We start from the raw sequence: 14,642 nt of genomic DNA on the forward strand, positions 1-14,642 counted from the left end.
TCACATGGAAAGGCTGTTAGGTACAACCATCATTTAAAGAGAGATATTATTTCAATGCATGTGGTTTTCAACTTGTTTGATATACCGTGTTGATTATCACGCCCCAAACTTTCCAATAAAAATATAGCAATACTAGGCTACATCAATGAGGGTATATTGTTCAGATTAAAGAAAATAGTATGGTTCTGTTCTGCTTTAGACAAATTCAACCTGGAATACTGTGTCCATTTTTGTACATTACAATTTCAGAAAGATATTGAAAAGCTGGCTCATGTCCAGAAGAGTGTGACTCTTATGATTTCTATATCTCATGAATTGACTCATTATTTGGTCAAAAGTTTGGAAATAAAGTCCTATGAAGAACGGCTTAGGGAGCTGGGTATGTTTAACATAGAAAAAGAGAAGATTTCGATGTGACATTTATAAATACTTGAAGAGTTGTCATACAGAAGATGGAGAGAGTATTTCTGGAGACAGTGGAGTAGAATGCCTTGGAGGATGGCAGACTCTCCTTTTTTGGACATCTTTAAACAGAGGTTGAACTGACGTAAGAAATGCCTTAGTTGTGTATAGGATACAGGACAACTGGATTGGAGGCAGTATTCTTACTAGTATTCTTAGTAAGCTAAAAGTTAAAGAGTGGCGAAATATGCAATGAAGCAGGGAAAAATAACAATGCTGGAATGCATCAGTAAGGGTACAGATCAAGGAAAGTAGTAGTACCATTCTGTTCTGCTTTGGACAGATACAGCCTGGAATACCGTATCCATTTTGGGGCATTACAGTTCAAGAGGTATATTGAGAAGCTGGATCATGGCAGTGGAATAGTCCTTGTGGTTTCTTCCAGCTCTGTAGTTCTAGGTAAACCTTTTACTTAGAACTAAAAAAGGAAAAGCTTCATTTATATACTACAGTGCAAATTATTATTGGTGCTTTAACCATTTGTTCATGAAAAATGTATTTTCCCAGGATAAAGGAAAAGGAAAGCTTTGGATTGAGCTTTTTTGGTTGAGTATTACTTGTTACTCCATTTACCCAGAGGGAGAGGAAGCAATGGGCATCCCTTTCTGCCCCCTACCCTGTGTTCCCTAAAATAAGACATTCCCATAAAATAAGCTGTAGCTGGATTTCTAAGCATTTGCTCAATATAAGTCATACCCTGAAAATAAAACATAGCGATAGGTGTGGCTATGAAGTGTACAAGGTCGGCTCCCATGTCAGATGCTGGTTGTTCTGTGCATGCTGCAAGCTGAGGTATAGAGGGAGACATCAAAAGTAAACGTCTCCTCAGTGAAGTGAGGAGCAGGATGCTCTGCTATTGTGTGTCCTCAGGGGGAGGAAGAAAAATTGTGGCTGCTATTTTATTCAACACTGTGGGCCTCTCTCCCCCAGCACCAACCAGCAACAGTCTATGGGTGTCTCTCACCCCCCACAAACACCAATAAAGCTGCTGTTCCCCAGCACTGACCAGCAACAGTCTGTGTGTCCCTCTCACCCCACACAAACATCAGGGGATAGGAGAATAGCTTCAGCAAGCAGTCAGATACTGACCCCAGAGAGATCATCCCAAAAATAAGACATCCCCTGAAAATAAGCCATAGTGTTTCTTTAGGAAAAATAAATATAAGACAGTGTCTTATTTTCAGGGAAACATGGTAGTGAAGGATTGCCTCCTCTCAAGGAAGGTGTAGTAGTCACTAGTACAAGAGCTAGTTCCTCTTACTTTGCTCAAAAGCACAGGATAGGAAATCTACAATGCATACATTATCTGTTAGTTTTGCAGAATGATAAATATGCTTATTTGAGCCAGATCTCGTTCATGCCACATTTTAGATGCTAAGAGTGTAAAGCCATTTTTTCTGCACAGTGTTCTCTATGTTGTAGGAAATTGGAATATAGGAACTGGAGTGTCATGGTTAATTTGCATAGCTTGCCAATACATAATCAGCATAATTTGAATAAAATTTGCATGAACTTTTGTTGTGATAGTGCTTCTTCAATCTCCATTGTGAAATTGGAAGTGGCAGTTCTTAGGAGGTTTTCTAGATGATCATTGGCTGACTGAGATAAATGCTTCTACTTGGGTTTCAGCTATGAAATGTTAAAAAATGTATGTACTGGCAGATAAAGGTCACTTTCTTGGCAGGCTGTGAAATGTGATAAAGTTTTTCAGTTAGTTGGGGTGACAAAACGCCCTTGTATTATTAACCTCAGTTGTTCAAATTATGGCTAAGCCCTTTCAAACCATGAGATATAGAAATCATAAGATTCGAAAGCATAATGAATGTAAGTGTGCTTTACATTTACCTTCTTGTTTCTGAGGATGAAATCATGCAGTCATTCCTAGACATTTTCAAGCTTTTCAGTATTTCTGCAAGCAACAGAATTCATTGTTATTTTTAATATGTCCATCTCCAATTTGTCCATGTTCTAGAATTTAATGTTTGTAGAATTTCAAATGGAGGGAGGGGGCACTCAATAAGATAATATGCTTTGCTGTAATCAGCATCTTCTTTTCTTAAGGAATATTTTATCCAATATGAATTTTCAACATGAATATGTTTCTGTATAAAAAGTGGTTTGTACTCCATCATATGTCCCATCATATGCAATGAATATATGTATCAGCAACAAAATATTTTAATTCTTTTCTTAAGGAATGTGAGGCATGTATCAGCTATTCTGCATCTTATCGGCTGCTGCTGTTTGTATTCATTGTTGTCATCACATAACATTTTCTATAATATTAAAGTTAGCCTCACAACAAAGGATAATGCTTATTTATTCTTTGTAGTGTTGTTCTCCGTTTTACAAATGGCCTGATGCTGAGAGATCTCTTCTCCATTTTATAAATGGGAATTTAATCAATTTCTCATTGAAATCATATCCCCTCCCCCTAATTCATTTACTTATGAAGCCTTTGTTTAGAATAAATATGAAAATAATTGGTGACTGTATCTGAGAAATCTTACAATGCTTTGTATTAAAACAGCTCGTTTTAGGCAGCTAGTTGTAACCAATGATGCCATTTCAGGTTGGCATTTGTCGTTTTGTACCACCCTAGTAGAGCTTCCCCTGCTCTGAATACAGGAATTTACAGGTTATAGATCATGGAGCCTGCATCGAGCCAGCCTAAGTTTATGTTTTATGTCAGGACTGGAGTCTCGTTATTACTTTGCTATTAACTTTATACTATATAGGACAGTATCTCAGAGACAGAGGGATCTATCTTTCTGGCATTTATCCGCCTCTGTGGCACAAACAATCAGAGATGATTCTTTCACAGAAAAATTACCTAGGTATACTATTTTCTTCACATGGAGCAGCACACCATACCTTCCATTGTATTCAGTGTATTTAGCCTGATGCCACAATGTTGTGCAGTTTTTAGCAATGCCATGTCATGTGTCTCCTCCTCCTCCTTTTCTTCCTTGTTTAACTATTTTGCTTCAATGTGACTGGCTCCCACACAACCTTTTTGACATAGCCTTCCTTGCACATAGTGTCCAAGCAAATTATAGACAGGTCTGAAGTGGTCTAAATGGCTTAAATAATTCCTAACTGCAATACAAACTGTCTAGAGGGTTGACACAAGACATCTCCTGATCCAAGATTTACTGTTATCACCTGTCACAGACCCTTGATTCAAGGGCAGGATTGCCGATCCTCAGATGCACTTTTGGAATCTTGGTGAGCTTAATAAGCCTCCTCACTTCCTTTAGCATCTTGGCATCAGGTGAATTGATATCACCGGATTGCTTTTTTTTTTTGGCAGGTCCTTGACAGAGGGGGAGGATTGACTTCAGGTTTTAAGAACGCTTTGTTATGTACTCCTATGACTTTGTTGTTTTTCTTGGTTTTTAAAAATTTCCTTTCACACTATGTGTTTAGGAAAGTGGGTTTTGAAGTTGCAAGGTTTGAGGTTTTCTTTTCTTTTCTTTTCTTTTAAAAAAAGAACTCTTTCAGTATCTAGAAGCACTGATTGCCCTCTTTCAATCTACATAGAGTACATTGGGTTTGTTGATGGGTTTTCCACATAGACCTTCCATGAAGCCAAAACTCCATTCTAAGTTACCATTTATTGATGCGGCTTCTCCTAACAGTAGAAGAAGGAAATGAATTAATGATTACAACTATTGTTGAGAACGCACAATCTCAAGTAAATGATGCATTCTAGCTGAGCTGAAATTGTGCGTGAAGTATTTTAAGTTTGTGTACAATATACTGCCATATGAGAAAAGCTGTTGAAATGTACTAATGATGAGAGAAAGCACACACATCCAAAACGTCTGGTAGCTGGGGGGCGAATTACTCACAAAATAAAGATTGAGAACACACTTTCTCCTCAAAAATAATCTAATTTTAGAAAGTGAAAGTATAGCTTACTTCAGATAAGATGCCCCCCCCTTTTGCTGGCTACATTTGAATAAACCTAACAACAACAGCAACAGCAACAACAAAAACAACGACCATTTGTTTCCATGGCTCAAGGTTGATTTCAATATGGTTAAAGCAGATAGATAAATATAAATACACAAGTACGCCTTGTGGCTCTTTATGTAGCCAAGCCTCGTCTCCCCCTTTGAACTGGTGCGGCTCTAAGATCTGCCGGGGAAGCCCTCCTCTTGCTTTCACCACTGTCATGAGCACAGCTGGTGAGGATGAGGGAGAGAGCCTTTTCAGTGGTGGCCCCCGACTTTGGAACTCCCTCCCCAGGGAGATTAGGGAAGCCGTCACAATGTCCTCCTTCCACAGGGATTTGAAAAGTTGGATGTTTCAGCTAGCATTGGAGACCAGCTAGTCCCTAGTTATAAATGCCTGGTCCCTAGGTCGCCTGATAATATTTCATTCTCTGCACTTCATCCAATGTTGAGTTTCAACGTTGCTGTTTTATATTCTTAAGTTTTATTTAATTGTGTTTTTATCTGGATGCTTATATTTTACTATTCTCTTATTTTAATTGTGTTTTTGCTTTAATGGGTTGTTTTGCTTTTATGTCTTGCAGGCATTTTGACTTATATGTAAGTCACCCCGAGTCCCTTCGGGGAGATGGTAGTGGGGTATAAGAATAATGTTGCTGCTGCTGCTGCTGTTGTTGTTGTATTATTATTATTATTATTATTATCGTTATTATTATTACTCTCCCATAAAATGGAACTGTTTGTTGTTGTTCATTCGTTCAGTCGTCTCCGACTCTTCGTGACCTCACGGACCAGCCCACGCCAGAGCTCCCTGTCGGCCGTCACCACCCCCAGCTCCTTCAAGGTCAGTCCAGTCACTTCAAGGATGCCATCCATCCATCTTGCCCTTGGTCGGCCCCTCTTCCTTTTACCTTCAACCTTCCCCAGCATAATTGTCTTCTCCAGGCTTTGCTGTCTCCTCATGATGTGGCCAAAGTACTTCAGCTTTGTCTCTAGTATCCTTCCCTCCAGTGAGCAGCCGGGCTTTATTTCCTGGAGGATGGACTGGTTGGATCTTCTCGCAGTCCAAGGCACTCTCAGCACTTTCCTCCAGCACCACAGCTCAAAAGCATCGATCTTCCTTCGCTCAGCCTTCCCTAAGGTCCAGCTCTCACATCCGTAGGTTACTACAGGGAATACCATGGCTTTGACTAGGCGGATCTTGTTGCCAGTGTGATGTCTCTACTCTTTACGATTTTATCGAGACTGGACATTGCTCTCCTCCCAAGAAGTAAGCGTCTTCTGATTTCCTGGCCACAGTCTGCATCTGCAGTAATCTTTGCACCTAGAAATACAAAGTCTGTCACGGCCTCCACATTTTCTCCCTCTATTTTCCAGTTGTCAATCATTCTTGTTGCCATAATCTTGGTTTTTTTGATGTTTAGCTGCAACCCGGCTTTTGCGCTTTCTTCTTTCACCTTGATTAGAAGGCTCCTCAGCTCCTCCTCGCTTTCGGCCATCAGAGTGGTGTCATCTGCATATCTGAGGTTGTTAATGTTTCTTCCAGCAATTTTCACCCCAGCTTTGCATTCATCAAGCCCCGCACATCGCATGATGTGTTCTGCATACAAGTTAAAAAGGTTGGGTGAGAGTATGCAGCCTTGCCGTACGCCTTTCCCAATCTTGAACCAGTCTGTCGTTCCGTGGTCAGTTCTTACTGTTGCTACTTGGTCCTTGTACAGATTCCTCAGGAGAGAGACAAGGTGGCTTGGTATGCCCATCCCACCAAGAACTTGCCACAGTTTATTATGATCCACACAGTCAAAGGCTTTAGAATAGTCAATGAAGCAGAAGTAGATGTTTTTCTGAAACTCCCTGCCTTTCTCCATTATCCAGCGGATATTGGCAATCTGGTCTCTCGTTCCTCTGCCTTTTCTAAACCCAGCTTGAACATCTGGCAACTCTCGCTCCATGTATTGCTGGAGTCTTCCTTGCAGGATCTTGAGCATTACCTTACTGGCATGAGAAATAAGGGCCACGGTACGGAAGTTTGGGCAGTCTTTTGCATTTCCCTTTTTTGGTATGGGGATATAAGTTGATTTTTTCCAGTCTGATGGCCATTCTTGTGTTTTCCATATTTGCTGGCATATGGCATGCATCACCTCGACAGCATCATCTTTTAAGATCTTAAACAGTTCAGCTGGGATCCCGTCGTCTCCTGCTGCCTTGTTGTTACTGTTTACTGATTTCCAAAAAAGCAAAGCTATGAAACCATGATTTAGAGAAGGCATAATAATATCTCTTGTTTGAAGGCTGCTATCCATAGGATTCCAGCTGGAACATAATGAAAAGGAAATGTTTACTGAAGGGTTTCTGCTTGATTATTGGAATGAAGGGAAGAAGAAAGCATTGTCTTCTCTTAACAATGGCTAAGCAATTATTCTTTCCTTTTCTCAGTCCGTCTTTTCTCAGCCACTTCTGCTTAAGAATTGTTTTAGAACCAAGATTAATACTAATCAGACAGAAAGCAAGCATGGTGTTGTTCATATCTTAATCATAGTCAAAGATCAGGAGCAGGTATCTAGACTTCCACATATACCCTATGTATTCCTTCTTATGCGCAGATTCCTTGCTGCTACTCCTATGGCTTATGTATACATTTCCTTCCATATGGAAAGGAATCACTGCCTTTGTACTATAGGCAGGGTTGGGGAGGGAGAAATACATATAAAAGAAAGGGAAGATTGACCTGTGTGATTAACATAGGTGGAAATCTTATGAGAGTATGTATGACCTTCATGGAAGTATGTGGTGCCCTGACGAATATGAAAAGACAAGCTTCATCTATGTGGCAGTCCTGAGGCAGCTACCTCAAACCTACAGAAATAACCAAGCAGTTTGTGCCTTTGTTCAAATAGTCTCATGAATTTTTGAAGACAGTGGCTTATATGACCTACACAGATCCTGTTTGTATGATCAGTTCCATTTGCTCATTTCAGTCTTGCACATCTAGGCATTTATAGGTCAACGTAATAAAGAGAGAAAATTTAATAATATATGTGTTTTTATCCAGATGAGTGGCTCACTTTGCGTTTCTATTTCTCATGTGAACTGCACTTTGACTTTTAATGTGCAGTTACATTACTCGGCACTGAATTTAATGTATAATGTAGCTTCTTTCCTTCACCTTCCCCCAACCCAGCGCCAGAAAGAAAAATACTCCATATAAAGTATAACTAACCCAGTATGCTTTGTGCGTTTTCATTAAATGCTTATTAAGAGAGAATGTGATATTTGAAGAGGATTGCTATTAACTTCCAACAATGCTAGTGTTTGTAGGAATATTCAGAATTTAATTACATGGGATTTTCAATGATAAATTGTTATTGGAAGCAAGATAACCAGCCTAGTGTCTTTGAATGCTGACCAAAAGTACTAGCAGGGGCCAAAAGTAATGAACTCATTGGAACTTGACTGTTCCAATGAGTTTTTTTCTCTCTGTGTGAATTCAGTTTTTTTTTAAAAAAAAATACAAAGGCTATAGCTCAGTAAAGTAAAGGTAAAAGTTTCCCCTTGACATTAAGTCTAATCGTGTCCGACTCTGGGGAGTGGTGTTCATCTCCATTTCTAAGCTGAAGACTGTAGATGCCTCCAAGGTCATGTGGCCGGCATGACTGCATGGAGCACCATTACCTTCTTGCCGGAGTGGTATCTATTGATCTACTGATACTTGCATGTTTTTGAACTGGTAGGTTGGTAGAAGCTGGAGCTAACGACGAGCTCACCTAGCTCCTCGGATTTGAACCACCTACCATTCTGTCATCAAGTTCTGCAACTCAGTGGTTTAACCTGCTGCACCACTGGAGGCTCCTTTTAGCCCAGTAGCTGTGTCAAATTCTTTTCAAGTACATTGGGTGTTCCATGTAAAGAAAATGACACTCCTGTTAATGGGAATAGGGACACCTGTTCGGGTGGAAACTGTGCATATGCACTGGAGGTCTGCTTATCTTGAGCATTTACATAATAATTTCTGCTCAGCTTTTTTCAGAATTCAAACCTATTGAACATATGATACATACATTTGTTTATGTTATTCTGATTTATTTCAAATTTATTTCACTTTGCATTTTAAATAGAAAATAATCCAAAGGTATCTTAAATTGGACATAAAACAGTAAAAAGGGAAAGGTAAAGGTAGTCCCCTGACATTAAGTCCAGTCATGTCTGACTCTGGGGTGTGGTGCTCATCTCCATTTCTAAGCCGAAGAGCCAACGTTGTCCGTAGACACCTCCAAGGTTATGTGGCCGGCATGACTGCATGGAGCGTCGTTACCTTCCCGCCGGAGCGGTACCTATTGATCTACTCACATTTGCATGTTTTCGAACTGCTAGGTTGGCAGAAGCTAGGGCTGACAGCGGAAGCTCACGCCGCTCGCCGGAATCGAACCTGCGACCTTTCGATCAACAAGCTCAGCAGCTCAGTGCTTTAACCCACTGAGCCACCGGGGGCTCCCATAAAACAGTAGCTGGATACAATTAGATGTATAACAAAACTAACAGGTTTAAACTAGGATAAAATGATGTAATAATAGGGTAATTGGTAGAGAAATGTTGCAGTGTGAAAAACAAAGATACACACCATTAACAGTCAGACTATGGCACAACCTAGAATGGTCAGGAAAGTATTAATAGCCAGCAATATAAAGTAGTTAGATTACACTTGACTGAATGTTGACTGAAATATGAAGGGGACAGATATGACAGCAAATATTCAGTCCCATTCCTTTTAGGACCTTAAATGTAAGAAATAGTACCTTCACTTGACCCTTCAGACAAATTGTTACGCATGGGAAACTGCCAGTGAAGCCCAGGAAGAGGAATTGGCAAAACCACCTGTGAGTATTCTTTGCCTAAGAAAACCCTAACAAATTCATGGGAACACCATAAGTTGACAGGCAAGATGAAAGCCTGTGAAAGTACCCTAATTTTCTCTGTGACCACACAAGGTAAAAGATCTGGAAGTAGTATTCGAAAACAGCTAAATGCTGCAAAATCATGTACATCCCAAGGCACTAGAAAAGCCAACATTTTATTCTCCATTTCAAACAGGAAAAAATTGTTTAAAAAACCTTCCAAAACAGAGATTTTAGTAATACAAAGGGCTGGCAGGGAAAAAGAGGAAGAGTAATCTATTGCATCACATCCATAAGACTGTTGGTGAAAAAATTACTTAATTGCAATAAGCTATATGGAAAAAGAAAAGAAAAAGAAATGTAGGCAAAATATATGGGACTGAGAAACTGGTCATAGGAATATATAGATAACCTTCCAGATTATGCCAAGGACTCATCTAGTCAGGCATCCTGTTTCAAAAGGTATCTTTCTGCAAGTTTACAGCAAACTGTACACAACATCTGTCTTGTCCCATGCTCCCAGATATACATCCATGCTATATGCTATTTCCTGACTAATATAGGTTGTTTTGAGAACTCTCACTGTTGTCTTCTCTTCCCCATCAAACACACCTCAGAGGAACCACGAAAGTGAAATTTGAAAGTGACACAAGTTATTTTTTTCTATTACTTTCACGTAGTGTCTTCAACACAGATTATCAAACAGAGGCAATGTGCAAATTATTTGTAAAAGTGCAAATTGGGCGGTTTAATATATGCATAAACCAGGCAAATCTGCTTTCTTGTATCAAGAAGTGTGTTTCGTGCATCTGTTAAAGCTGTGTACTGCTAGCAGAGCTCTTCAAGATCCAGAGAAACTTGTGAATTATTTTGAGCAAAATAATTCTCAAATCTATTTCTGTATTCGCTGATGGAGCTATATCTCTTTGTTTCCATCACATGGTATCTTTCCTATCACATGGATTTGGATACCTCTATTTTCATCATAGGTATTGTTGAACATATGCTCAGGTTGAAAGTCAGCCCAGTCACATCTGTCCAGATTATATTGTGATGAGATCTAAAAGCATTTTAAGGCATTTCCAAATGCAATATGTATAAATTTATATGCATCATTGGAGGACTCCAAAATAGAATAGCTATCATGGGGAGGCCACTTGACACCAATTAAGACTGGATCTACACCACCATATCCAGTTTCAGAAGGCAGATTAACTGCATTGAGCTGGATTATATAGCAGTGTAGACTCACATAGTCCAATTCAATAAAATTAATCCGCATTCTGAAACTAGATTATATAGCAGTGAAGATCAAGCCTAAGTGGGGTAACTTCTCCACAAACCACTACACAGATTGACCTCCATCCTGTAATTCATCATAGTTTAAATATATATATTCGCTCTTGCCCTATGAAACAATACTGTGACTGGGTTGTTGTAGGTTTTTTCGGGCTATATGGCTATGTTCTAGAGTCATTCTCTCCTGATGTTTTGCCTGCATCTATGGCGAGCATCCTCAGAGGTAGTGAGGTCTGTAGGAAATAGGAAAGTGGGTATATATATCTGTGGAATGACTAGGGTGGGACAAAGAACTCTTGTCTGTTGTATCAGATTAATGTAGATTATCCAAATGGGAACTGAGAATAAGCAAACATTTCAGCACACAGATGCTTGCAGTTAGTAAGCCAGGTCAGGTCTCAAAGGTTTTAACTAGCAGGAAAGATAATATATATAGAGATTATATATATATCCCAGAAAGACAAACAGATTCAGGTTTTTTTCTTTTAGAATTGCCTTTTCCTTGCTTCTGTTGTGTTGTGGTTGATAACTAGGAAGCCTAACCTTCATCTTTCTGACTGTAAAAATGAATAACTTCCTCTGTCTTTTCAGGAGAGAAGCCATTCAAATGTGATGAATGTAACTTTGCTTCCACAACCCAATCCCATCTGACACGGCACAAACGTGTCCATACTGGAGAAAAACCCTACAGATGCCCTTGGTGTGACTACAGGTAATAGTAGTAAGGATTACAAAAAAAATAATACCGGAAGGTCTGTGGGAACTCTAGAGAGAATAATTTGAATTGGCTGGTAAGAGATATTGACATTAAATCCTCACATCCGCACAGAATGAAGCAAAGTCAAAGGAGAGGGAACCACCTTATTTGTCAAACAGCAGCAGGGAGAGAAAAACCCTTGTTTTGAAATCTTTTGATGTGAAACACTGAAGTGCTAATGCTGTTTATTTCACAGATGCTCTGGTGTCTGTGAGAATCCTCTATGGAGGGACTGCTGATTTGCATTGCGCTTCCAGATCAGCTGCAGTTTTCAAAAATGTTCTTGGCTGAGTTGCAGCCATGACACTAAAGAGGAAAGTCCCCCAAAGAATTAAATTGGTTCATTGTCCATTAAGTATTTTAAATGTAAGTGCCTAACTGTCACTTTAGCAATGCTGTTTCTGGCTTATTTGCTGTGAAGATTTTTTTTCCAGTAGTTGCATGAAAAATATTCTTCATGGTTCATAGTTAGGGGTGGATATTTTTTTTTCTTAATTAGGGAAGGAGAGTGAACAGCTAAGGGCTACTTTTCAGGTGAATTGTCAAAACACAGCTTGTCCTTTTATGGATGTTTCGTAGAAAGGACTTGTTGCATGAAACAAAAATCAAGGGTGCATCTAACTATAGGAATAATATAGCTTGATGCTGCCTTAACTGCCATGACTCAATGCTATGGAGTCATGGGAGCTCTAATTTTACAAGGTCTACTCTTTAGACAATTGCCTGATTCCTCATCAAACTACAGTTTCCAAGAGCTATGGCAATTGAAGTGGAGTCAATCTGCATTAATTCTGCCATTTCGATGCACTGCAAGTATATTATTATGAATTTCATATTGATATTTATTCATTTCTGTTATTTGGAATCAGTTCAACAATGTTTGGTGGGAAGGGAGCTTGGTGGTAGATGGAAGGATGATGACAAATAAAGGTATCATCACAAAAACATGGCCTCCCGCCCACACACACACACTTACACTTATACCATGATCAATTTAATGTATTTCTCACCTAGCCCCTGTGAAACAACATGTTTTCAGGATATCGCACTGTCATCACAAAACCAAATTTATTTTTGATGGAAGGGAGTCTATTCTTCAGGGTATGTGACATTTGGCTATTGTAATACTTCACTTCAGATGCAACATTGTTTCATTTTAAATGACCAATATCCATGTATTTACCAAATCCTTATTCTTACTTTCAAATACAGAAATCATTTGGAGAACATCCCTGAAACAGACTGTTAAATAAAAAAATTACATTGCTCATGTTATGCGCCATGAGACTTGAAATAGTTAGAACCGGGGGAAAAAATAGGGAACTTGACTAAACAAGATATGGACAATATCCCTGTTTGAACAGTTAACCTATACATTAAGATTAGCAAAAAAAGAGAAATAAAAAATCTATTTGATAATACATAGATACTATTTCTCAGCTTCATAGGTAAAAGTAATGGTGAATTCACACTACCAAATAAGATGGTGGACAAATAATGAGTAAATATATTATAATAATTATACGCAAATGATTTTTTTGAGTTAGGTGCGATTTGAGAAACTGCAAGTCGCTTCTGGTGTAAGAGAATTGGTCGTTCACAAGGACGTTGCCCAGGGGACACCCTGAAGTTTTTGATGTTTTACCATCCTTGTGAGAGGCTTCTCTCATGTCCCGGCATGGGGAGCTGGAGCTGACAGAGGGAGCTCATCCATGCTCTCCCCGGACTCAAATCTCTGACCTGTTGGTCTTCAGTCTTGCTGGCACAAGGGTTTAAGCCATTGCTCCATCGGAGGCTCTTATGCAATGGATGAAATTAGAATAAGTAAAATTAATAGAACTGACAGAGCTGTATTTCTATAATGATATAGAAATGACGTTGGGGGTTATGGGACATATACAGATTAGGGAACAGACAATGCAATAAGGCAGTTGCAGTATGTTAAAGGTTTTAAAGTAAATCAAGTTTAACATTTTTTTAAAAAAACCCAATATCAATGTATTAAGGCTACTAATTCTACAACTGTAGCATTTTGTAGATTACCATCTGCTCTTAGGTGGGGTTTTTTGTGTGTGTTTTGCTTATACTTTTTTGCACACACAGAAAAGCAGATGAGGGTAGCAGAAATGAAGATTCTTTGAAAATATTCCTCAGTAATAGACAAAAACCTTAAAACAGCCAGACCCGCAAATTACATTAATTTTGTCAATGCACCTTTCTAAAAGAAAATGTCCTGTGTGAAGGATATCCTACAGGCCTAAGGATAAATGGCATGCATTTTTAATATAATTATGTAAACCAAAATAAAATATTTTACATTTATTATGCATAATAAACTAATTAAACAATGCTCAGTAAGGGATTATAGCCTCTGATATCAAGTGCAGAAGGATTCATTGTGTGGATTCAGCAGCACCAGCGTTCTGAGCAAGGGAGTGGGACTCTGCCAAGACTACTTTTCTCCTTTTGGACAGCTTCCCAAGGGAATTCACACTTCCCTTTTATTTGGTATATGTTCATAATTTGGAAATAAGGACCCATTTATAATACATTCCAGCGTGTACAACAATGTAATTAGAACACAGCGAGGATATAGATGTTCTTTTCAAACTAAATAATCTTTCAGATGCTTTGATATGTCAGCAAATGCAATATTGTCCTTTTTTTCTTAGTTTAGGAGAGCAAATGCTGAGTTTGCATAATTTTTTTAATCAGAAGCACAAAAAGCACTAACATTCACAAGGGAACAATCAAGTGATTTGAATGCTACAAAACACTATGCAAAACAGCCCGAAAAACTTACAACACACCAAAACACTATGTTTTATTAATTTTAGTCTTCTCTTGTTTAGTATATTGTGACAGCTTAAATCATATCTTAGTTACAAAAGATTGTAAGATTTACCAGTACCCACCTCTTTATGTATGATTGTACTATTATTTGCCTTCAGGCAATATGTTCCACAAATTGTTATGCTGTGAAACCTTATTTAGCCCATAGCTGGAAATGCAAGAGGCTGAACTAAGAAGGGAAAAGCAATACAAACAAACAAAACAAAAACACCATTAAGTGCATAACTTTCTGTCAACATATTGAAAAGAAATATTTCCTTTGGGCATAGCAACTTTGGTGGCTTCTCAACATCAGATGGCTTTGAAGGAAAAGAAGGAGTGCCGTACTTAGGAGCTTTTATGCAAGAGATCATAATAATCCTTTGCTGCACTTCTCCAGGTTGGTCTTAGGAAGCAAAATCTTACAGTTATTCTGGTCCA

At 38.8% G+C, this 14,642-nt stretch overlaps 1 protein-coding gene across 1 annotated transcript in view; it reads left to right on the top strand.

The window, feature by feature from the left end:
- ZNF407 (zinc finger protein 407) overlaps positions 1-14,642 on the top strand; it is a 400,216-nt gene that overhangs the window by 243,353 nt on the left and 142,221 nt on the right. Inside the window, exon 7 of the mRNA XM_060774974.2 lies at positions 11,204-11,324. Coding sequence (XP_060630957.2) covers positions 11,204-11,324 — 121 coding nt within the window. The remainder of the gene's footprint in view (positions 1-11,203; positions 11,325-14,642) is intronic.

The sequence above is a fragment of the Anolis sagrei genome, chromosome 4 (assembly GCF_037176765.1).
Source record: "Anolis sagrei isolate rAnoSag1 chromosome 4, rAnoSag1.mat, whole genome shotgun sequence".
In the NCBI taxonomy this organism is placed as follows: Eukaryota; Metazoa; Chordata; class Lepidosauria; order Squamata; family Dactyloidae; genus Anolis; species Anolis sagrei.